This window comes from Triturus cristatus, chromosome 11 (assembly GCF_964204655.1).
Source record: "Triturus cristatus chromosome 11, aTriCri1.1, whole genome shotgun sequence".
In the NCBI taxonomy this organism is placed as follows: domain Eukaryota; kingdom Metazoa; phylum Chordata; class Amphibia; order Caudata; family Salamandridae; genus Triturus; species Triturus cristatus.
In genome coordinates, this window is record NC_140594.1 from 1,168,398,044 (window position 1) to 1,168,421,657 (window position 23,614).

The window sequence follows — 23,614 nt, forward strand, 5'->3', positions numbered from 1 at the left end:
ACCAGTGATGGCTGCCAAGGATATCTGGTCAGCCGGTACCTCTTTAGGGGGCAAGAATTCACATGAACATTTTAATTTAGGGTTCCTAAAGTTCCTCTCCCATGCCTAATGGGAGGAAATCCAACACCTCTTCATATTAATTCTTTACATCCTCTCAGGTTGAGACCATTTTCCTCTCAGTGATGATTGTCTAGTAACAGTACATAGTTGGTATCTCACAACCTCAACATTTTTAAATGTCAAATCCATTAATCCAGAAAGGCAAGCCTACATTTGGGGTTTGGCAGAGGGGAGCCCAGGATGCGCAGGTGGTACCCCCCACCACCAAATGCGTGGTTCTCCCACTTCATGTAGAGTTGGGGGTAACTCGACGTTTCCAGCCTTGGAGCCTCAGCTGGCTTCACCGAAGGGAGCGTCTTCCATCACCCAACGCTCCACAGCACTATTGTGAGCAATGTCTCAGAATGAACAACCCTTTGCCCTCCGCCTTTTGGCATGTTTGTTTTTCCTGTCCCGGAATGCCAACCACATCATGGTAGACCTGGACAGGAAAATACTTAATGGTCACCTCAGGAAGGAAGAAAACTCTTTGAGGCTCAGGCCATTGACCTTTGACATTATAGAAAGTGTCCCAGCTTTGGAAGTTAGTTTCTAAAATCAAAATAAAAATACTAATCGACCATTGAGACATGTCTGCTGGTTGGCACTGCATGCTTTGACAAAAGTGTGCGCGCCACTTTGGAAGAAGAACTTCACCCATATGGCTAGCATGAACCCGGCACAGAACACTGGCACCTGTGGGCGGCCCTTCTCATTTGAGGAGAGGAGAGGGCTTTCGATGCGTCAGACGGGTGTCCGCCAACCTTCCAATGGCCAACTTCATGTTGATTCAGTTGCCCCTTGGATTATCCATTAGAGTATGTTTTTAGAATGCTGTGGTGTATGGCTCTTCTTTCGGATGGGTGTGGAGAGTTGGCCCGGTGGAGACCCCGGGTCACGACACTTCGACACGTCTCATCACAACCAGACTCGATCCATGATGGTCTACTCCTAGACCAGCAATGGAACCTTACGACTATGGTTCACTGCAGAACCACAGCTACAAGTACCTTCTCACCTCTATATCTGAGCAGTGCGCTCTTGGGCCCACCTCCTGTCAGGATGCTGGCCGGGTACCAGCCCGCGCAAGATCCAATAGTGCATGCGATCGCCCCTCAAAGACCACTCGCCTCGGAGGAGGAGGAGAGCGAAGGCCACCTTCTATTCCGGTATAATTGGCTCTAAGGAGATTGTGTTTTGATTCAGACCAGGCCCTGCTCGAAGGACCCCCAGGTGATTGGATTTCCGCCAGGGTCCTTCGTCATGGCGCGCGGCTCCTGTATAGATGGCGTGCCGGCTCCTTCCGCCTCATCTTCATTTCCTGTGATGAATCTGCGGTGATAAAGCGCCTCGCCGCCTCTCGCTCGCAGTATCTCCGCGGCGCAGCCCCGCTCCAGCGCCTGCTCTTTGTTTGTGCGGCTGAAAAGAACCGCAGCGCTGCAGCTGGGAACAAGGATTGGAGATTAAACCTCGGAGCGGGCGGGCGGGCGGGAGGGCTTTTAAAGAAGTGTCCTTAATCACATCTGGGGAGGAGGTGGGGGTGGGGGGGCTGCGGATCTAATCAGGCTCCGATTAATGAAGTCTGACTTTCAAGCGGACGCTGGAAAAGAACTTTCATTTCCCCAATTATTTTCTGTGAAGACTTTTACGTGGGTGCCAAGTTCTCGCGCTAAGAATCACAGCGTCCCAGGCAGACACCCGTTGTGCTCGCAGGCAGGAGAGGCCTGTACCTGAGCGGGGAAGAGATTGTACCTGCTGTTTTTACCCTTAGAAATTATTGTTACTGTTAATCACAACTATCTGTGTGTCCCTCACAGGAGGCGCCCTGTTTATTCTCCTCCCTCTTTCCATAATGTAATGTTCATAGCAAAAAACTGACAGCGTTCCATGGACTTACTTTTAACCTTTTTTATTTTTAATCATTTTAAACTTCGGCTACAGGGCGCGGTGCTTTTCTTACAAATATCACTGATCGTATTTTATATTCTGTGCTAAGTCCTTTAATAACAATTATTGGTTACTGTACCTATGTAGATTTCCACTGTGTAGCTGTTTACATGAATTATTTTAATTACTCGAACATGGGTAGGGTCGTCAAGCTTTATGAAGGCCTTTGAATGGTGGCGCTGGACTACGGGTCCCAAAATGCACTTGTTAGTTGTGTTGCATCATGCAGATGTGTGTGTACAGCAGACCGCAGACGGTTGAAGGCCTGGCTTACAGAGTGAAGAGGTGAGAAGGATCCTTGATGGAGAGTGTGCAGCAGCAGAGCCAGATGTTGTGTTGTCTGTGACCCCTTTTGTTTTGTAATACTTGGTCCAGCCCGTGATGAGGCCAAAGGTATAAATAGACAGAGTCTGCTTGTGCCCAGGAACTTTCACTGCACAATCAACCACCACAGTGTGTGTGTGTCACTTATTTCCTCGGGCTGCACGTGTTAACACTTCAACCATCACCTGTGGTCTACAGGCGCAGCTCCGCCATTCTTCTCTTCCCTGGTGTGTCCCCTTCGAGGACCTGTGTATACGTTTTTAAGATCTCAGTTGTCTTGTGTTACCCCTGCTCCTCACCTCTGGCCCTTTTGAAACATCTCCTGCCAAGCCCTGTTGCAGTATTTCTTTCGTTGTGGTTACTGACCCTGCCCCAGCCCCAGCCCCAGCCTTCAGTCCCCCTGCTCCTCCTTCCTGTGCTGTGCAGAGGGTCCTCTCATGTTCTTCTGTCTTCAATAGCATCTTTGCAGCTCCTTGACTCCTGGTGCCTGCTCCTGGAAGCCTGGCACGATGTGTCGAGCCGGGTGGGATACCCCATCCCTCACCACAACATGACTGTCAACCGGATATGGAATAACTTTAGATGAGAAGAGAGCAAAACAGCGTCATGGGGTGAGCAGGAGCGGTCCCTTAACTGCACTCAGCATCCTTGACCGGTGGTGGATGTGGTCACAGTTCAGAGCTCCCTCGTCCCAACTGACTGTGAGATTCGACCCCATGTCTAGACTGTTGATGAGACTTAGGGCGCGAATACGATCTTGGCGGACAGGGTTACGCTGTCACAAATGAGACGGCTATCCCGTCTGCCATATTACAAGTCCATTATATCCTATGGAACTTGTAATATGGCAGACAGGATATCCGTCACGTTTGAACAGAGTAACCCTGTCCGCCAAGATCGCAATCAGACGCTACGTGTCTGATGTTCTTACAAGCTCGCTGATTCGCTCGTGGAGGTCTCATGGATTGTTGTTGAACATATGTGAATTTTGTCACTTGCTTGGCTAGGCCTCCTCAGATCACATGCAGCAGATGTTGGCTCTGAGGATGTGCAGAAGTTCAGGTTGAATTAGTGTGAGAGCTGCATGGTCTTGAGACAGCTCAAACCTCGAAGGAGGCGTTGAAACCCCTGTAATGCACCTTCAAGCTAAGAAGTGCCGGCACTCTCTGCAAAGTGTATGAATCTCAGGACTTCTGTAGTGAAGCAGCTCAGTAGCGCGCCCCTGCTTCCTTCAGTGACGAGGAGCTTTATATCGATGTATTTAGCCTAATACAGACGGGGGTGTGGAGCCTCTAGTTGGTGGTGGCCTTTGTGGACCTTCTCCTAGTGTGACTGGAACGCTCTCCTCTGTCTTAGACCACGGTTCATCTGGGTCCGTCTTGACAGTCATCTCTGCTCGGGCAAATTCCTGTAGTGAGCCCTTTGCACTGAACATTTAATGCAAGGGCCCCTCCCTCACTAATGTTATCTAAGGGTTTCTTATCTCTGGATGCATTTACTGCACAGACCCTTACCCAGGCCTAGGATTGCATTGTGGTTCAATAAGGGGCTAACAGGGAATGGTTCATCTCAGCACAGATGAACGACAGCACTGAAATATTTGGCCGCACGCCGCCTTTGCCCGGTCATCATCTGTACACGTGCGGAAGAGGTCAGGCTGGTGTGCATAGACGTCTGTACACGTGCTGAAGAGGTCAGGCTGGTGTGCATAGACATCTGTACACGTGCTGAAGAGGTCAGGCTGGTGTGCATAGACGTCTGTACACGTGCGGAAGAGGTCAGGCTGGTGTGCATAGACATCTGTACACGTGCTGAAGAGGTCAGGCTGGTGTGCATAGACGTCTGTACACGTGCTGAAGAGGTCAGGCTGGTGTGCATAGACATCTGTACACGTGCGGAAGAGGTCAGGCTGGTGTGCATAGACGTCTGTACACGTGCTGAAGAGGTCAGGCTGGTGTGCATAGACATCTGTACACGTGCTGAAGAGGTCAGGCTGGTGTGCATAGACATCTGTACACGTGCTGAAGAGGTCAGGCTGGTGTGCATAGACATCTGTACACGTGCTGAAGAGGTCAGGCTGGTGTGCACTCATCATATGTACATGTGCTGAAGAGGTCAGGCTGGTGTGCATAGACATCTGTACACGTGCGGAAGAGGTCAGGCTGGTGTGCATAGACGTCTGTACACGTGCTGAAGAGGTCAGGCTGGTGTGCATAGACATCTGTACACGTGCTGAAGAGGTCAGGCTGGTGTGCATAGACATCTGTACACGTGCTGAAGAGGTCAGGCTGGTGTGCATAGACATCTGTACACGTGCTGAAGAGGTCAGGCTGGTGTGCATAGACATCTCTACACGTGCTGAAGAGGTCAGGCTGGTGTGCATAGACATCTGTACACGTGCTGAAGAGGTCAGGCTGGTGTGCATAGACATCTGTACACGTGCGGAAGAGGTCAGGCTGGTGTGCATAGACATCTCTACACGTGCTGAAGAGGTCAGGCTGGTGTGCAAAGACATCTGTACACATGCTGAAGAGGTCAGGCTGGTGTGCATTCATCATCTGTACACGTGCTGAAGAGGTCAGGCTGGTGTGCATAGACATCTGTACATGTGCTGAAGAGGTCAGGCTGGTGTGCATAGACATCTGTACACGTGCGGAAGAGGTCAGGCTGGTGTGCATAGACGTCTGTACACGTGCTGAAGAGGTCAGGCTGGTGTGCATAGACGTCTGTACACGTGCTGAAGAGGTCAGGCTGGTGTGCATAGACATCTGTACACGTGCGGAAGAGGTCAGGCTGGTGTGCATAGACGTCTGTACACGTGCTGAAGAGGTCAGGCTGGTGTGCATAGACATCTGTACACGTGCTGAAGAGGTCAGGCTGGTGTGCATAGACATCTGTACACGTGCTGAAGAGGTCAGGCTGGTGTGCATAGACATCTGTACACGTGCTGAAGACGTCAGGCTGGTGTGCACTCATCATATGTACATGTGCTGAAGAGGTCAGGCTGGTGTGCATAGACATCTGTACACGTGCGGAAGAGGTCAGGCTGGTGTGCATAGACGTCTGTACACGTGCTGAAGAGGTCAGGCTGGTGTGCATAGACATCTGTACACGTGCTGAAGAGGTCAGGCTGGTGTGCATAGACATCTGTACACGTGCTGAAGAGGTCAGGCTGGTGTGCATAGACATCTGTACACGTGCTGAAGAGGTCAGGCTGGTGTGCATAGACATCTCTACACGTGCTGAAGAGGTCAGGCTGGTGTGCATAGACATCTGTACACGTGCTGAAGAGGTCAGGCTGGTGTGCATAGACATCTGTACACGTGCGGAAGAGGTCAGGCTGGTGTGCATAGACATCTCTACACGTGCTGAAGAGGTCAGGCTGGTGTGCAAAGACATCTGTACACATGCTGAAGAGGTCAGGCTGGTGTGCATTCATCATCTGTACACGTGCTGAAGAGGTCAGGCTGGTGTGCATAGACATCTGTACATGTGCTGAAGAGGTCAGGCTGGTGTGCATAGACATCTGTACACGTGCTGAAGAGGTCAAGCTGGTGTGCACTCATCATATGTACACGTGCTGAAGAGGTCAGGCTGGTGTGCATAGACATCTGTACACGTGCTGAAGAGGTCAGGCTGGTGTACATAGACATCTGTACATGTGCTGAAGAGGTCAGGCTGGTGTGCACTCATCATATGTACACGTGCTGAAGAGGTCAGGCTGGTGTGCATAGACATCTGTACACGTGCTGAAGAGGTCAGGCTGGTGTGCATTGACATCTGTACACGTGCTGAAGAGGTCAGGCTGGTGTGCATTCATCATCTGTACACGTGCTGAAGAGGTCAGGCTGGTGTGCATTCATCATCTGTACACGTGCTAAAGAGGTCAGGCTGGTGTGCATTCATCATCTGTACACGTGCTGAAGAGGTCAGGCTGGTGTGCATAGACATCTTCAAGGGTTTCACCCTTCAAAAGATGAACCTTTCATACACTGGATTGATTTGTGTGTAGACTTGTGCTTCAAGGCCAGCGACCGCCCTTCCACAGTTCTCTATATCCCTAATATATAGAAGGGTTTGGAGAAGCTTGAATATTTCTTCCTCAGTACAGTGAAGGAGTAGCGGCCTCTTTGACCACATTATGATGTTTTTTTACATCACCCTCCTAAAATTTTAAATCCAGAACATCAACTAACAATATATCATCATGGTGAGCCTTGATTCACTATTCTTAACATCAATGTACTTAGGAAACAAAAGTAAGTGTGTGTGTGGGTGTGGGTGTGTGTGGGTGTGTTTGTGTGTGTGTGTGTGGGTGTGTGTAGTCCAGCTACATATTCATACTTAAGTATACATTTATCACTCCACATTTACATACCTTGGAATAAATGGTGTAACAGTCTTCGAAACATCACAGGCTTGAAGTCAGTGGATGGTCATTAGAGCGGGAGAGATCGTGTACTTCAGAAGGTTTGCAACAAGTCGCGCGGTCCATGGATGCACACGTAGAAGTGAGAGACCCGTGAGCACTGTATTACCGCTCTACGTGCACAGATAAGGGCCCAAACTGTGGCCTGAACATAGATATAAGTAGTTAGAGCTTGATTCTCTTGAGCACCGTTAGTCGGTAGTAAGTTGTTTATATTGTTATTCCTTTGTGAGCTCTGATAGAGGTTTGGGTTATATGTGGAAATCAAGTGGGTTTGGCAGAAACCAAACATGTTTTTGAGCTGAACTTGGGTGAGTTACTTGAAGCTCTCTGTGGGGTGCTCCAGAGGAAACTGGAAAAATATTGATTGCGGGATCCAAGCAGTGGATCAATGATATTCAAATTGTCTGTCTCAAGGATCAGTTTGCGGGTGATGTTGGAAGAAGGTTCCATGACCCAGAGATCAGTCTTCTGTTCATACACGAGCAGGGACGCAAGGATAAGAGCTCAGCCGACTGTGTGAGCAGGTGCTGTGCAGCCAACGCAGGCCAGATCACCATGAACTGGCGTGCCACCTCATGGCTGTGAGTTCTGCTGTGAGTTCCTCCTGTGGCAGGTTAGGAGTGAGACAGCGAAAGAGTCATCCTGAAGATCCACCCAAAGAAGACATAATTCCATTGATGTACCAAGAGCAACAAACAAGAAACAGCACAAACCAGGCTCAACGAAAAGAGCCATGCTGGCTTCGAATCACAACTTTCACCAAGTATGAGGTCACTTGATTCGCCGTGGACACTCCCCGGGCGCCAGTACTCTCTTCTACAGACATTGAAACCATTTCTTCCAGAAAGCAACTTCAGAACTGCTGTTCAAGCCCTCGTACCCTCACATCTGGATAGTGGAAACTCTCTGCTCCTTACAGCGATGAAGCTTCGGGGGGCGTTTGGGGTGTCACACCCCCTAAAAAAAAATGGTTTCAGTGCAGTATGGTGAAGTGTCTGTTAGATTTCACCTGGGATTTTGGCGTGGCCACACTGACAAAAGCACACACTCTCTTCCTCTTCTACGTTTTAAAGACCTTAAAATATGTGGATTAGTTTGAAAACGTATGTGTTTTAAGTTCCCCAGCACTCCGCCCTCCTCTCTCTTTCCATTGCTTCGTAAGTTCCCCTCTTGTCCTGCACCTCATGTGTTTTATCAAGATATCCCAGGGTGAGTGTTGGGAAATCTGAAGCTCACCCCCCCATTCTTAGTGTCCAAGCTGCACCCCTGGCTCCGTAGCCTGCCAAACCCCACACGGACACCTCTTAAGGGCTTCCTACACACTGCAACTAGTCTCATCCAGGGCCTGAAGAAATATGATCCCATCAAACGCATCCTGACGTCCCTGCTGTCCACACCACCTTCGAAACCAGCTGCATCATATACAAAGCCATCACAACCGGCACCCCCGTAACTTGCAGACAAGCTCACCATCTTTGGTGAACCTCGGCACATCCACAGCCAGGGCACCCTCAAATTGAAGTCTGAGATGTGTATACAAGAAAAAAAAACACAGGAGACATCCCTTTCCACCTATAACTGCAGGGTCTGAAACAACATCCCTGTATCCGTCAGGACCACCCCAACTCTTCAACTTATGAGAGAGTTGGAGTCTCGCCTCTTTAGAGGACAATACATTACAATTACCAGTCCACAACACAGACCCCTCTCCTATCACTCGTTGACTGTATGCTTGTCTTTGACCATGTATAGCGCTCCGCTGCCTTTTGGCTAGGTTGGCACTATAGAAACACCACAGACATAGGCGGACATCAAACTTTCCTCCACTAAATACACAATACCCATCCCTTCATTTCTCTGACCGCACTTACTTGCATACTACACCAATATGCTGAGTGATGGCTTCCTGTCCTCCATCTAGTATCTTTTTATGGCGCTGTTTCATTTGTACACCAGTTTTCTTGCAATGACAAGCAACATGCCATATATGAAATGATTCTTCTCATATTTGTCCGCTTGGCACGCACCCGCCGCACAGGCTGTAACTGCAGCCAATGACATTATTCAAATGCTTCTGAGGTGCCCAAAACCATCAAATGCAATTCAGCACAGACGCCCATCTTGCCAAGAGGCAAATTTGTTTCATTTAGGAAACTGGAACGTTTGCATCGATTTCCATTTTTATATCTGTGCACAGCCAGCCATCAATTTATGGCCCAAAAAATTTATGAAATTCAGAAGGAATAAGTATAACAGAATTTTGTTCAAGTGTATAAATGTATTATTTTTATCAGATGAATGTAACAACACCCAGTGCCTTGAAGAGATCTGCCTTCCCCATCCTTCCTGAAACAGCGACGCATCATCATCTTCAAGCCCAGAATCTCATCCGGTCATTTCTCTGCAGCACATGCACTATTAGCCAATCAACCCAGGTCAGTCCTAAGCGGTCTAGATTCAACATCCGGTTCCGAAATACTTCTACCTGCAGACAGGTGGCGCATGGTGACCATGATGTCAGTGATAGGGTGGTGTTCTCTATTGGGTTATGACCACCAGGGGTAACCTTGCATGGTGACCATGATGTAAGTGATGGGGTGGTGTTCTCTATTGGGTTATGACCGTCAGGGGTAACCTTGCATGGTGACCATGATGTAAGTGATGGGGTGGTGTTCTCTATTGGGTTATGACCACCAGGGGTAACCTTGCATGGTGACCATGATGTAAGTGATGGGGTGGTGTTCTCTATTGGGTTATGACCGTCAGGGGTAACCTTGCATGGTGACCATGCTGTAAGGGATAAAGAGGTGTTCCACATGGGCTGTGATCATCAGGGCCAGCCACACAGGGAAGACACAGGGAAGGGATTTCTTCAGCTAGTCTGATACTTGTGATTGGTGTCCAGGAACAAAGGCAGACCCCTTACAGGAATCTTAGTGACTTCATAAACCTTCTGCACCACAGCTGAGTTTGACTTCATTATAGGAGGTCACGTGCATCCATGTTGGTTCTGGGAGATGATCGGTGTCTGTCACCAGGTACGACTGCTGCACTCTCGTGGCAGACAATAGCGTATTCCTTAGTATCTCATGTGGAGCACTCTGACTCTCCAGGAAGGAGAGCGTTGGGTTACCCAAAGTCAATTCTTGACATTTAACATGTTTTACATAGATGTTATTAAGCGAATCTGGACAAATTCTCAACTGTTTTGTCGGATCTGCAACATACTAAGTAGGTAGATTCTTAACACACTTCCTCACACTGCTTCCAGCGGATGCCGTTGTCTCTGTGGCTACGCTGTGGCCAGAGAGTGCTACAAGAACCGGCCCACATGGTGGGCCTGAAATCCTGTGCATGAACCTGGAAGTTGGGCCTTTCTTCCAGGGTCTTGTCCACAGAACGCCAGGGCAGGTTCTCTGTTCAACAAGTTGTAAGTGGCGCTGATCACTTCATGCAGGTTGCAAGGGCACCGTCTGTTTAATGTAGGGTGCCAAGTAATGTTTGCATAACGTACAATAGAAGGGACACACTTCACTTCTAAATATTTCTGGTGTACTACTTCCTGATTGGTGCTCGTGGAGGACGGTGGTGGTGAATTGTTTAGGCAATGGGAAGTGGTGGGAAGGGCATTCTCCTTTCCTTATCATGCTGAGAAAAGGTAATGAGAGATGGAACGTAATTGGTGAGGCACAGACTTCAATGTCAGCTGAGCACCAAGGAAGGTGGACTTCTTGACTGAGGAGGGAATGCTATCTTGTTCCTAGGTGTCTCTTTGAGAGGGTTGAGACATCTGAGAGTTCTACTGATGTCACTGGGTTAGCATGATCCATGGTATTGTATTGTATTGTATTGGTGCTTATATAGCGCTCTGTCACCCCAAGGGTATCCTGGCGCTCTGATAAAACAAATATCACTGATGCTGAGAGATTAGGCAGGACGGAAACAGTCAGGCTACTGGAAAAAGCCAGGTCTTGAGGCTTTTTCTGAATTCCATTAAGGAGTCAATCTGTCTGATCCTCAGTGGGAGCTCGTTCCACATCCGAGCACCCACCACACTAAAAGCCCTCCCGCCCAATCTAGCTCGTTTGAATCTTGGCTTTACCAGCAGATTGGCGCTAGAGGAGCGCAACTGTCTCTGGGGGAGATACCAAGTAAATCTTTCCTGAAGAGGGACCGGGTCCATCCCATGTGTTACTCTATGGATCAGGCAAAGGGATTTAAAAAGGACCCTTTCCCTGACTGGCAGCCAGTGTTGGTGGTGGTGAATGCATGGGAGTCAGGTGGTACCCCAGCTAAGTGCTTAGAGTTGTGAATACGTTTTAAGGATTTTGTTACATTTTTCTAATGAATAGTTTGTCAATAGTGCTGTACTTATCGGAAGAGTGTGAAATCAAGACGTCTACCGCTGGGTTAATGCAATGATCAGAAGCTTTGGAAAGGACTCTACTTCTGTTGACTGCCTCCTTGATGGTGGACCCACATACAGCGTGTAGGTTGATAAAACATCATTTGTGGATACATATAATGCCATTCTGGAGGATAGAACCTAATATATTGACATTAATAGTTGTAATTTATGGCTGCTGGACGGCCACTAGAAAACTGGCCTAGCCACAGGTTGATGTTTATGGTTCGGAGGTGGAGAAGTGATGATGGATGTTCACAAACTCTGGAAGGTATGTTCCTACCCTAGGAACACTTGTAAACATACTGTGGATGTTTACATTGTCTCATTTTTGTTCCCATTAGGGTTTTGCGATGAGACATCCATTCGCCCTTTTGTTAGTCTGCGGATGGGACATGAGGCCAAGGGTGTTTCCTTTGATGTATTTGCTTTTCTGACTCAGTGACAATTTAATAGCTGTTTTATGGCCTTTTTATTTTGGAGACATTTACTGTTTGGTGCCATCGCCTGTCCTGTAGACTCACTGTTATTCATTATTCACCCTTGTGCAGACACCATATAATACCCTAGGATTTATTGCACTCCATCCAGCGACAGTTTCCCCGCACACGCGTCCAGGGAGGGTTCTCTCCCCGACACATTTCTTCCTCCTTTGAGGCTCCATTGACTGCTGCTTCAGCCACGCCAGTCTGCTGACATTGAGGACAATTCTGATGCCACCAGCTCCTTGTTTTTTCCTGCCCTCCGAGGCACTAGGAAATATTGACCCCCCCTCGTTGTGATCAGGCACATTATTGCAACAAAAAAAAGAGAGAGTTGTGAGCGTGTATTCCTCCTTTCCAAACACGTTTATGAATCCAATTAGTAGGCTAATTCCTTTTTTGGATGTAACACAGCACAAGTAGGTTGGAGTGAAAGTAGTTCTTTTTATTTGTCACTTAATTAAGTCCATTTCACTCATTGTAGGTTTTTCATAGAAAATGTTATAAAAGAAAGAGAGAGAGAACAGCCGACACGTGTTTCGCCCCGTGTGGCGAGTAAAGCCAGGGCTTTTTCAAGGCTGTTGATAGAAGAGAGAAAAATGTAAGTATTGGGGCACATGGCTCCCAGAAGAGAAGAAGGGGGACACCAACCAGATGTTAGAGTGAGGAAAAGCATTTAGGCAGTGTTTAAACACCGCCTTACCTCAACCATGAATCACCCACTAGTAAGGTATCCATACATACATATTCATTACCACTATGTGAGCATGTGCACTTACTTGCTTACGACACCAGCGCTCCCCTACTCCCTGCCAGGATCTCCTTGCATCACTAATGTCCTGATGAAGGCCCTTTACCCTAAGCAGGGGTCGAAACGCCTTCAACTTGTTATTGTAACAGACAAAGAGGATATGCGTCTGTTCTCACTTATATAAGAAATGTATTTGTAACGGCCTTTCTAGTTGTCTGCTATTATGACAAAAGCCTTGCGCATCTCTTGATTGTAGTAACACAACATGCTGTGGCTTTGACACTGGGTACACATTGCACTTAGTTCATTGTTCTGATTGTTTTCTTTTTGTGTTTTTTCGTTCTTCTTTGAGATTGGTTTCATTTGTGAACAAATATAGATAAAACAATCTATTTTCTTCTACAAATGTTGGTCTGTTGTGTCCTAATTTTCTATTTCATTTTTTTTCTGCTGCTACCGAGTGAGATAAGCCTATTCAGTCCATGGATTATTTTATTGGTCTTTTCTGTATATGACACCAATGTGAACCGCTGTTGCTTGAGGCTTGTTTATACCCGGCTTCCCATGGGTTAAAGGGTTGCTCTGGTAGCCTAATACGATTTATTTCATCATTGATGATGAATACTATAATTGTACCAATAAATGCTGAAGGTGATGGATTAATAATTAATATAATTAAGCATTATTGCTTGCACCTGCAGACAGTAACAGCTGTTAATGACCTGACATCATAAGTTTTGGGGAGGGTACTTGCTAGCCGTTGTTGCCCCATATTGGAAGGACATTAAGGGTATTAACAGCCCTTTGTACACCCGTAATGTCTTTACAGCAGAGTGGTCCTTCACCATACCCTGCAGAACTGACACTTTGAGAGCCATGCGCAGGATCACAGAGAAGTCTATGCCATGGGGCTAAACCTTTGAGATCCATGTGCGGGATCGAGGAGGAGTCTATGCCATGGGGATAAACCTAAGAGAGCCATGCACGGCTCAAGGATGAGTCTATGCCATAGGGCTAAACATATGAGAGCCATGTGTGGGATCGAGGAGGAGTCTATGCCATGGGGCTAACCCTAAGAGAGCCATGTGCGGGATCGAGGAGGAGTCCATGCCATGGGGATAAACCTTTGAGAGCCATGCGCGGGATTGAGGAGGAGTCCATGCCATGGGGATAAACCTAAGAGAGCCATGTGTAGGATCAAGGATGAGTCTATGCCATAGGGCTAAACCTATCAGAGCCATGCACGGGATCGATGATGAGTCTATGCCATGGGGGTAAACCTAAGAGAGCCATGTGTGGGATCGAGGAGGAGTCCATGCCATGGGGATAAACCTAAGAGAGCCATGCACGGGATCGAGGCTGAGTCTATGCCATGGGGCTAAACCTATCAGAGCCATGCACGGGATCGAGGATGAGTCTATGCCATGGGGATGAACCTAAGAGAGCCATGCACGGCTCAAGGATGAGTCTATGCCATGGGGCTAAACCTATCAGAGCCATGCACGGGATCGAGGATGAGTCTATGCCATGGGGATGAACCTAAGAGACCCATGCATGGGATCGAGGATGAGTCTATGCCATGGGGATAAACCTAAGAGAGCCATGTGTGGGATCGAGGAGGAGTCTATGCCATAGGGCTAAACCTATGAGAGCCATGTGTGGGATCGAGACGGAGTCTATGTCATGGGGATAAACCTATGAGAGCCATGTGCGGGATCGAGGAGGAGTCCATGCCATGGGGATAAACCTTTGAGAGCCGTGCACGGGATCGAGGATGAGTCTATGCCATGGGGATAAACCTAAGAGAGCCATGCACGGCTCAAGGATGAGTCTATGCCATGGGGCTAAACCTATCAGAGCCATGCACGGGATCGAGGATGAGTCTATGCCATGGGGATGAACCTAAGAGAGCCATGCACGGCTCAAGGATGAGTCTATGCCATGGGGCTAAACCTATCAGAGCCATGCACGGGATCGAGGATGAGTCTATGCCATGGGGATGAACCTAAGAGAGCCATGTGTGGGATCGAGGAGGAGTCTATGCCATAGGGCTAAACCATGAGAGCCATGTGTGGATGTGTGGGATCGAGAAGGAGTCTATGCCATGGGGATAAACCTATGAGAGCCATGCACGGGATCGAGGATGACTCTATGCCATGGGGATAAACCTATGAGAGCCATGTGTGGGCTCGAGAAGGAGTCTATTCCATGGGGATAAACCTATGAGAGCCATGTGTGGGATCGAGAAGGAGTCTATGCAATGGGATAAACCTATGAGAGCCATGCACAGGATCGAGAAGGAGTCTATTCCATGGGGATAAACCTATGAGAGCCATGTGTGGGATCGAGACGGAGTCTATGCCATGGGGATAAACCTATGAGAGCCATGCACAGGATCGAGAAGGAGTCTATTCCATGGGGATAAGCACGCATGCTTACGGAGGCCCAGTACAGTGATGGCCGAATAAGAGTGCATTGAGCTTTCTTCTGAACCCTACATCCTCTAGCTGACCCCTGCCACTTCCCTTAGGGCTCCACAGGAGAGCTCTGAGGCGGAGCAAGAGCGCAGAAGAAAATGTAGAATCAGCGCATGTAGCAGGACCACCACGAAGATCTCATGCATGTGGTGGTTCGATGCACAGTGGCCCTTACCTGCATGTCTTGTACAACACAGATTACCAGTGTCCGCACATCGCTCGGAGTGTCATGGAGCCCTGGATCTTCACATCCTCCCCTTACCGAGGAAAAACAGCGCAATAACCAGTGGAATAAACAGAAAACAAAAAAACAGTGAATCACAAACCGAGATAAGAGACTGATGAAAGGGAACGCCGGCACATCTCAATTGCAAGGAACCTGTACCTTTAGAATGTTCTGTGATCATTCCAATAATTGTAGATATTGCCTGCTAACAAAGCATTCTGATAATAATACAAAAATATACTTGATTGTTCTGCTTGACAGTAGTGTTGATAAATGTCCTTAAAGGAGGGAAACGCTTGGCCGTCTCTTCTTTCGTGTTCCCACCACCATGGTCAGCCTGCATGGCTGAAATCCATTACCCACATAGATAGTGGCCACGCGTGGAAATGAGAAATGTCTGACTCCTTTCAGAAGATAAGTCTGAATTATTCCCACATCTTTGAAACAATTCATGATTCATAGTCAGCTGTCTCCGGGCAGCGACTTTGGATATTAAAAGATGCGCGAGATAGCTTGTCCTCCCCGGTCTTGGCCCTCAGCACACCAGGAGCATAAACAATGTCCTTTTTCTGTCTACTACTACTCCACGACCAACTTTCACAATATTTATTGTCAAAACATCCCAGCTGAAACTAAAAAATTATAAATGAAAAGAGAATGTTCATCTTCCACTTTTGTAAATTTATTTACAGTTGACGTATGCCCATAGCGTAGCATTATGTCCTAATTCAACAAGGAGTGTGTGAAGGACCTCCACATAGAGACCACCTCTCATGAGTCGGGCATCTCTCAGTCTATCAGCACACTCATCTGTATCAAGGGCAAGGCGGATGGATATTAGACGGATATCATGTTGGTGATCTTTGGAGGTCTCCAATTTTTAAGTGGCAAATACAGGAATTTAAGAGTCTTTTCAAGGTTTCTCATTTCTGAAAGAACCGCCTCCTCGTCCCAACCTGTGCAGTCAGCAACCAGCTGCATAAAGAAACCTTCCAAGGTCCTTATCAGAGTGAATTGAAACCTATCACCAAGAAGAAGGCAAGTCAACGGGTGTGGATCAAAAGATGTCACCAAGCCTAGGAGAAACGCTACAAGGTCCTTCTCAGAGTCAAATGAGATGTATCTCCAAAAGAAGGCTAGTCAACAGGCGGGGAGCAAAAGAAGTCACCAAGCCTAGGAGGAACACTCCAAGGTCCTTCTCAGAGTCAATTGAGATGTATCTCCAAAAAGAAGGCTAGTCAAAAGGTGGGGAGCAAAAGAAGTCACCAAGCCTAGGAGGAACATTCCTCTTTGAATCACTGGATTGCAGCCAGTCTCAACGTATTCATTGAACACATGCTTGAAGCCGCCCATGACTCATAAATCTTCAAGATATTGTTGACAAACATGTAGCCCATGTGACCAAGCTCAGCCCAAGCAGATTGCATCATCCAGAAACTCGGTTATGGAACACTCTTCTTTGGACCTACGCCCTGAAACCTGCTTTTTCAGCCTTTATGGTCGCCTCCAAATCTAGCGGATTTAATTTGTTTCTCTAGTCAGGCCAAGCTGTTAAAGTGCCACGAGGGGCCCTTGATTTTTCAGTGTGCTATACAAACTTTCTTTGACTCCACTTCACTTCATAGTTAATAGTTCAGTTTGTAAAGGTGAAGAAGGCGTGCAAGGGGCTTCATCTAAGGAAGATGCCTGTGATTGGAGAGAGGAAAGATGTTTGTTTCACCTGAGACTTTTGGATGGACAGGAAAGAGGTGACCCCACCACCAGATTTCACATGACACAGATAGACACTACAGTCGAATTTTGTGCTCTACTATTTTGAAGGCAGTTGAGCGGGCAGGAAGGGCAGAGACCATGCTCCGGCCATTGAGCAGCAAAGCGTGATTGTGGCAGAGGGTGTACTGATTAACATCCCAGATCTGTGACAAGGAGAACGGCTGTATCAGAACAGTGGACTGGGTTGGGGTCCATCTCTAAACACGGGTACACCAAGGATGGTTAGGTTAGTAAACTAGCAACCATATTAACTACAGAGTCAGGCCTTATCCTTGTAAATCCTCAGTCCAACCATGCACCCACGCGGTTCACCCTTACAAACTGATTAAACTGTTAACTCCGAAAGGGCATTGAGTGGCGCCTGGTGAAACCATCATGAAATGACCATAATCCAAGATTATGGTTTTTGGTCTCTATTCTATATCTGAGGTGATCTTCACCAGTGCTGTACTGTGAGAAAGCCCAGGAGGGGTGCCGGGACCGGGCTTTTTTCTCTGGTGTTATAGGCAGGGGCAGCTCCTCCGTAATGGCGGAGGAGCGTCGCCCCACTGCATAATGAAAACAAAATGATAATAAAACAATTTTATTATTGTTTTACTTGTCATTGGCAGCCGATACTGCCGAGTGGAGGGTGTGGCCAAGCAATACTCTCAACACTAGCGAGGGACCGGGAGGAGGAGTGGAGGGCACTTGTAAGTGCGTATGACTGTTCGGCCAGCCATCCTAGGCTGACCAAACATGCATGCACACTTAGATTTCTCCAGCCCAGCTGTATTGTACAGCTGGGTGGAGAAATGGCACAGGCTCCCAGTTGCTTTGTGAGTGCCTAACCAGGCCTCTCAGACCAATCCAGGCGCTGCTCTCACAGCATGAGAGAAGCATTTAGATTGTGTTGGGAGTCTGGGAGCCTGTGCTGGCCTAGGCAGTTCCGGAAGAGAGGAGCACCGAGGTGTCCGGCAGTGGGAGTAGCCTGTAAGTGGTGAGCTTATGTTGGTGCCTCACTGTCCTCTTCACCCCATTTCCAAGCAGCCTCTGCTTCAGTAGAGTTTTGCATGAGGGTGATGGGAGCGCCACATGGGGTGAGCCTTTCATTTAGTTTGTTTCACAAGTCAATGCAGGTGGTTCCTCCCGGCTGAGTGTCACCCTTCTGCCTTGCACTGGGTTCCACGCGTGCTGTAACATTGATTTCCAGTCTCAGGGTGAACGCCAAGTATTTGCTGGTCCACATTGGCCATCAATACTGAAAGGACATGATATCACCAGCTCGCTGGTTAGAAACCGTCAACAAGATTAATGCACTGACATTGACTATCACCACATGGATTATGTGCCCTGACCTGGCTGACTTGTGGTCAGGCTTTTCCTACACTGTGTGGGAGTGCACTGTCAGAGCATGGGTGGGTCGATCCTGGGGTTGTCTGCTGCTACCCCGGCACAGGAGCAGATCCTCTCAGCACGCTGAAGACTACAGGAGGCAGCCAGCCCAACCAGTGAGTCACATGAGAGAGAGGGGACCCTTGTGTGTGCCCATGTGTTGGCATGAAAGCTGTAAGCAAGGGACTCCGTGAGCATCTGCGTTTCTGTGTGTAAAATTATCTTAATAGCCAGACAGACACACAGCGCAGTTGGCGACGTGGAAAGTGGCATGCCAATTGATGCTTTACTGTGAATATGTAACATACATTGAAGCGTGTGTTTAATTGGGCTGTAGCATGTTGCTTGAACATGAAATTCCTTGAACAAAGAAGAGACATTTGGCAAAACAGGTACAGTTTCTTTAATTAAACAGTGCGGCCGGGACATCAGCAACAGGCATAAGGTCTGAAGACCGACTCAACGTACAAATGATCCTACATTGCTTTTATACATTTCTTTGAATGCCATAAACAGTCCCGGAGATCCTTTTTTTGTTAAGGCATATGAACCGCTGTCTTAGGAGTCATAAATGAATGTATTCGATGAGGAATCCTGGTGGGCCTCGACCTTGCGGGGACATGATGCGGCCAGTGGGTAACGTGTCTAGATGTCAGGCATGGGGAGTGTGTGATGAATGTGTGTAGTGTGTGTGCTGTGTCCTGATTGGCTATGTGTTTCTAACTTCATCGAGCATCTGACTTTATGGTGTTTTGGAAACATGTGCATCCCTTCGGCCATGTGTGTTTTATTGAGGTCACACTCTCTGGACCAATGTGGTGTTGCTTCACCTATCTGTGGTAGTGATCTGGGATTTCCTGTTTGCACTTTTGTGTGCCAGCCGCAGGCCACTTCACCTGTGACCGGTCCATCAGTGAACTTGGGCCTGGGTTCAGTGTCTGTCTGACTATGTATTTCTGAGTAGGGGTTGACATGTGGTTCACAACGGGGAAAGTTGTCAATAAAGATGCAACTTCGTTTTTATACATGCATGTATCGATAATCATATTGATATCGACTTTCTCTATATTAACAAGCAGCCCAAAAATGACATGAAAGCGTGTGCTTTGCTGGAGCGATGCAGAAACTGGCATCATTGTAATATCTGTAGCCTGAGGAGTAGTTCTGCTGCCTGAGTGGGGACCTGCAGCTAATGGATAACTGACTGTCACAGGAGGAATGATGGGAGTGTATCTCATAGTACATATTTTTAAACTGGTGTTATCACCCCTGACAGGTGAAACATTGGGCCAGACTGTATCAGAGACACATAGGGCCAGATGTACGACCATTCTCTTTTGCGAGTGGCAAATTGCGTGGAATTGTGACTCGCAATTTGCGAATCCCAAACATGAATATACAACAGTGTCTCAGACTGTGGGGGGGGGGGCAAATTGCATGCCTCATTAATACTCCTGAGGCAAGCGCAATTTGTGACCCATTGGGAATGGCTACCGCTCACAGGGATGGTGGCCTGCTGGGGTCAGCAGACCACCATTTCTGTGATTGCTTTTTCAATATGTTTTTGCATTTGTCACCCCGAGTGAGAAGGGAATAGCCAGACATGGTTCCCGTGCTCTCCATGCCACTGGAATCAACTATCTTGGCTGAAGAGTGGTGAAACCCCGAAACCGGTCCTAGGATGCTTGTTTCCAGTCCAGAGAGGACCTGGCTTGGCAGTTCGTGCTGGACTGTTCCCATGAGGCACAGGGTCAAGACTGATTTGCATATGGCTGGGATCAAACTGGAACAGCATGGTGAGCAAAAAAACGATGGATTTAGACCCAGATCTCTGTACTGGGGTGAATGTATGACATTGTTCTGCATTTTGTCCATCAACTATTGTTTTTGCATTTGCTTTTTCAATAACGCATTTTATTTTCAATGCAGACAATTTTCCTTAAAGGAAAACGGGATGCATTTAGGACCACTGCCTGCTCTTAAAAAAATGTTTGCTCCCATTCACAAAGGGGAAATTTCCGTTTGTGAGTGGTGTACCACCTACTTGAAGTAGGTGGTAAACTGCTAGTGTTTTGCGACCGTAAATGCGGTCGCAAAACAATAGTAAATGGCATGGGACACCCCTTCCTGATAGCGAGAGTCGCAAACGCTATTTTGCGAGTCGGTTACTAGCAAAATAGCGTTTTAACTCTTTTTTGCGGTCGCAAATGGTCCGATCTCCTGTTTGCATGCGCAAAAAAGGGTCGTAAACTGGCCCATAATGTCCAAACCTGATGTTTATATCGATCATTTATAGGAATCCATGTCATTTGTTGATGGATGGAACTTATGTTCCATGACAATACGGCAGACCTAGCAGCGTTTGAATATTTCATGAGTTCACCTTCAGAGTGGCCTTCATAATCTGACATTTTGCTAATATTACAATATACCATAATATTTTATTTTTAAATGAGTGTTGTAATACACCAGCAGGCCATATATTTAAAACACCTGGAGATGTTCAGACTCAATATTTATTTTCTTGGTGCAAAATAGATGGAAGTAAAAAATACTAAGCGGCTGCTGTGGACATCCAGGCGGACCTTTGATGGATTAGTGTTCCCGGCTGCATCATCAAGAGGTGTCTCTTGAATGATGTCCTGTCCTAGACTACAATATTTAAATACCACACAAGTGCATCCTTCCCACCAGTCGAACAACAGAAACTTTAACACCAAAATTATACAACAATCAGGTTTTTTTCACTTAAAAATGAAAATTGAAAACAAAGAGGCTTATTTACAAGCCCCTTGAGCCGCTTGTGCGTTACCTTTTTGACGCACCGGCGGTGCAGTGTGCTGGCCCATATTTAAAAAAGCCACACAAAGCCATCCTGTGTGACTTTTCATGGCCTTGTACAATATGGCCCCTTTTCAAACATTACTTTGGTGAAAGGGTCATACTGTGGGTGTTGCTGTGGGTGTTTCCACGCAACATCTACGGGTTCTGCTGCATTCCCAGATTTACAATGTTTCGTAAACCTGGGAATGAGTAAGAATTCTACTCCTCCTCAGGGGAGACAGAAGGAGGTGCAACAAGGAGAAATACTTTTATTTCTCCTTGTTTTTTCCCTTCTAGGTGTGCTGTATCCTGCAGCGCACCTAGAAAGAGGAAAACACCATCAGATTGCTTTAGTGCAGGAAGGTGTCCCTTCCTGCATAAACACAATCATCCATGCAATGCAGGCGCCCTTCCACCGTTAGTGCCGGCGCTGGGGAGAGCAGAGGGATGCGCCCCGTATTGCTGTAAACACGGTGCATCCCTTCAATAAAGTGGGTTATAAAAATAAATAATGCGGGTGCATCCCTGTGCTTTTAAAATGACGCAGCTCAGTGCAGCAAAATGGCTTGCGGCACCTCACTGCGTCACTTCCTCGTAAATGAGGCCCTACATTTTTTCATCTTGGGGCTCCACCTTATGAAATAGTTTGTCTGAAGATGTATGTTGTGCTTCCTCAAAGCCATGTGGAGTCCTGGTTCCAGCCTTGGTGAAGTCCATCTAAGTGTCAGGGGTACAGAATTTAACCTTTGGGTTATTGCTGATGGTTAGGAATCCTGGTAACCCTGCCGGGCAGATTATTGGGCATTTGGCGTAGGGCAGTGCCAAAAGTAACCTTGCAGCACTGCCCTACCTCAAAGGGAAAGGGCAAGAATGCACCATATGTATCCAATGCAGTTCATTCCTGTCCTTTCTGCCGGCGCCGTTTCGACGCAGGCACCCTTGCACCATGGTGCAAAGTGCCTGTGTTGTCAGCAGGATTGTTTTTGTGCAGGAAGCGGCATCTTCCTGCACAAAAACAATCCTGAGAGGCTTTTCTTCTTTATATGGTTGCTGCATGCAGCACACATGGAAAGAGGAATAAACGAGGAAAAAAAGTTCTTTCTCCTCATTGCACCTCCCCTGCGGACGAGTAAGATTTTGACACATCATGAGGTTTACATATTTTTGTATTTCTGGGGAAGCGCCAAAATCCATGGATGTTGAGTGGGTACACCAAGCGCAACACCCATGGAACGCTTCCCTTACCCAGAGTAAGGAAACGCAGCGATTTGCGTTGCCGTGCCTTACTCCATATCTGTGAGGCCATTAAAAGCAATGCAAAGTTGCTTTACGTGACCTCATACATATGATTTTGTGATTTGCGCTACCGGAGCATCACATAAATTGACTCAATGGCGGGGCAAGGAGTTCAAAAATATGCCCCTAAGTACGATTGTGTGGTACAACTCGGTGGGTAAGGGCAGTTTGATTGGCCATTGCAGTACCTACTGACCTTTAACCTCTTGTTTCCTGTAGCTATTTGAACTCAAGACAGTTGGGTGATTCCCTGAAATGTGAGATGTGATGTTCAGATCTCTAGAGTGAAAACTAGTAAATTAAAACAATTCTTCAGAAAGGTCTGTGCCCCCAGAAAACAGCGCACTTGCAACTTGTTTGTTATAATTACTTCATGATGTTAATTATGATAGAGCTATTGGTCAATGTAGCCAATATGAATTCACCCATCGAATTGCTGGACTTGGTTCCTTCTATCTGTGTGATATTCGTTGTACAGCTTCACAGAGAAGGAACACTAAGCCGTCTAATTTCTCTTGCAGTGTGCATGTACAGAGAACCGTCGCTGCATGAACTGGGGGAAAAGCAACAGCGCTCGAGGAAAAGTTCAGGGACACCCACCATGAACGGGGCCAAAGTCAACCAGGAGTGCACATAACCGAACGCGGCCTCGCGCGACAACCACCTCCGCGAAGCGACACGAAGATGAAAAACTGCCACGGCGGGATCTTGAGGTCCCGAACTCAAACCCTCTTTCTAATAGGACATGGAGACTGAACCCAAACCCTGCCTGCTGCGATGTTAAAAAAAAAAAACTTAAAAATGATTGAAGAGGAATATTCTAAATATGGACTCCATTAACATTTTATGCAAGCTGTTTGCTCTTGTGATCAAAACAATTCTCATATCTGCATCAAAATAATAAAGATCTTACATTTAAAACAACTGTGGGCGACTGAAGTCTAAATACAATCCATACATATTGGTATGTTTTTCTCAATCTTATCTAACTGAATTTTACATTTTTTCAGGTGAAAACATGGTTTGCAAGCTCTCATTTGCAATGAATGTATTTACATTAACTCATGGGCAGACAGCAGCGATTGCGTTTCAGGGGTAGCTGTAGGCGGACAAACGTATTCTAAAAAAAAGGCTTAAGGCGCTGCAATGACCAAGTCATTCAATGTGTTAAATCGATGGTTTGAGTTGCGTTAAATTAAAACATC

General features: G+C 47.2%; 1 protein-coding gene across 5 annotated transcripts in view; it reads left to right on the plus strand.

Moving 5' to 3' along the window:
* Nucleotides 1–23,323, plus strand: part of FGF12 (fibroblast growth factor 12) — a 909,266-nt gene extending 885,943 nt beyond the window's left edge. For all 5 annotated transcript variants that reach the window (XM_085635864.1, XM_085635865.1, XM_085635863.1 and 2 more), the window contains one exon: nt 22,931–23,323. In XM_085635864.1, coding sequence (XP_085491990.1) covers nt 22,931–23,046 — 116 coding nt within the window. In that variant the 3' untranslated portion in view covers nt 23,047–23,323. The remainder of the gene's footprint in view (nt 1–22,930) is intronic.
* The last annotated feature ends 291 nt before the right edge of the window (nt 23,324–23,614 follow it).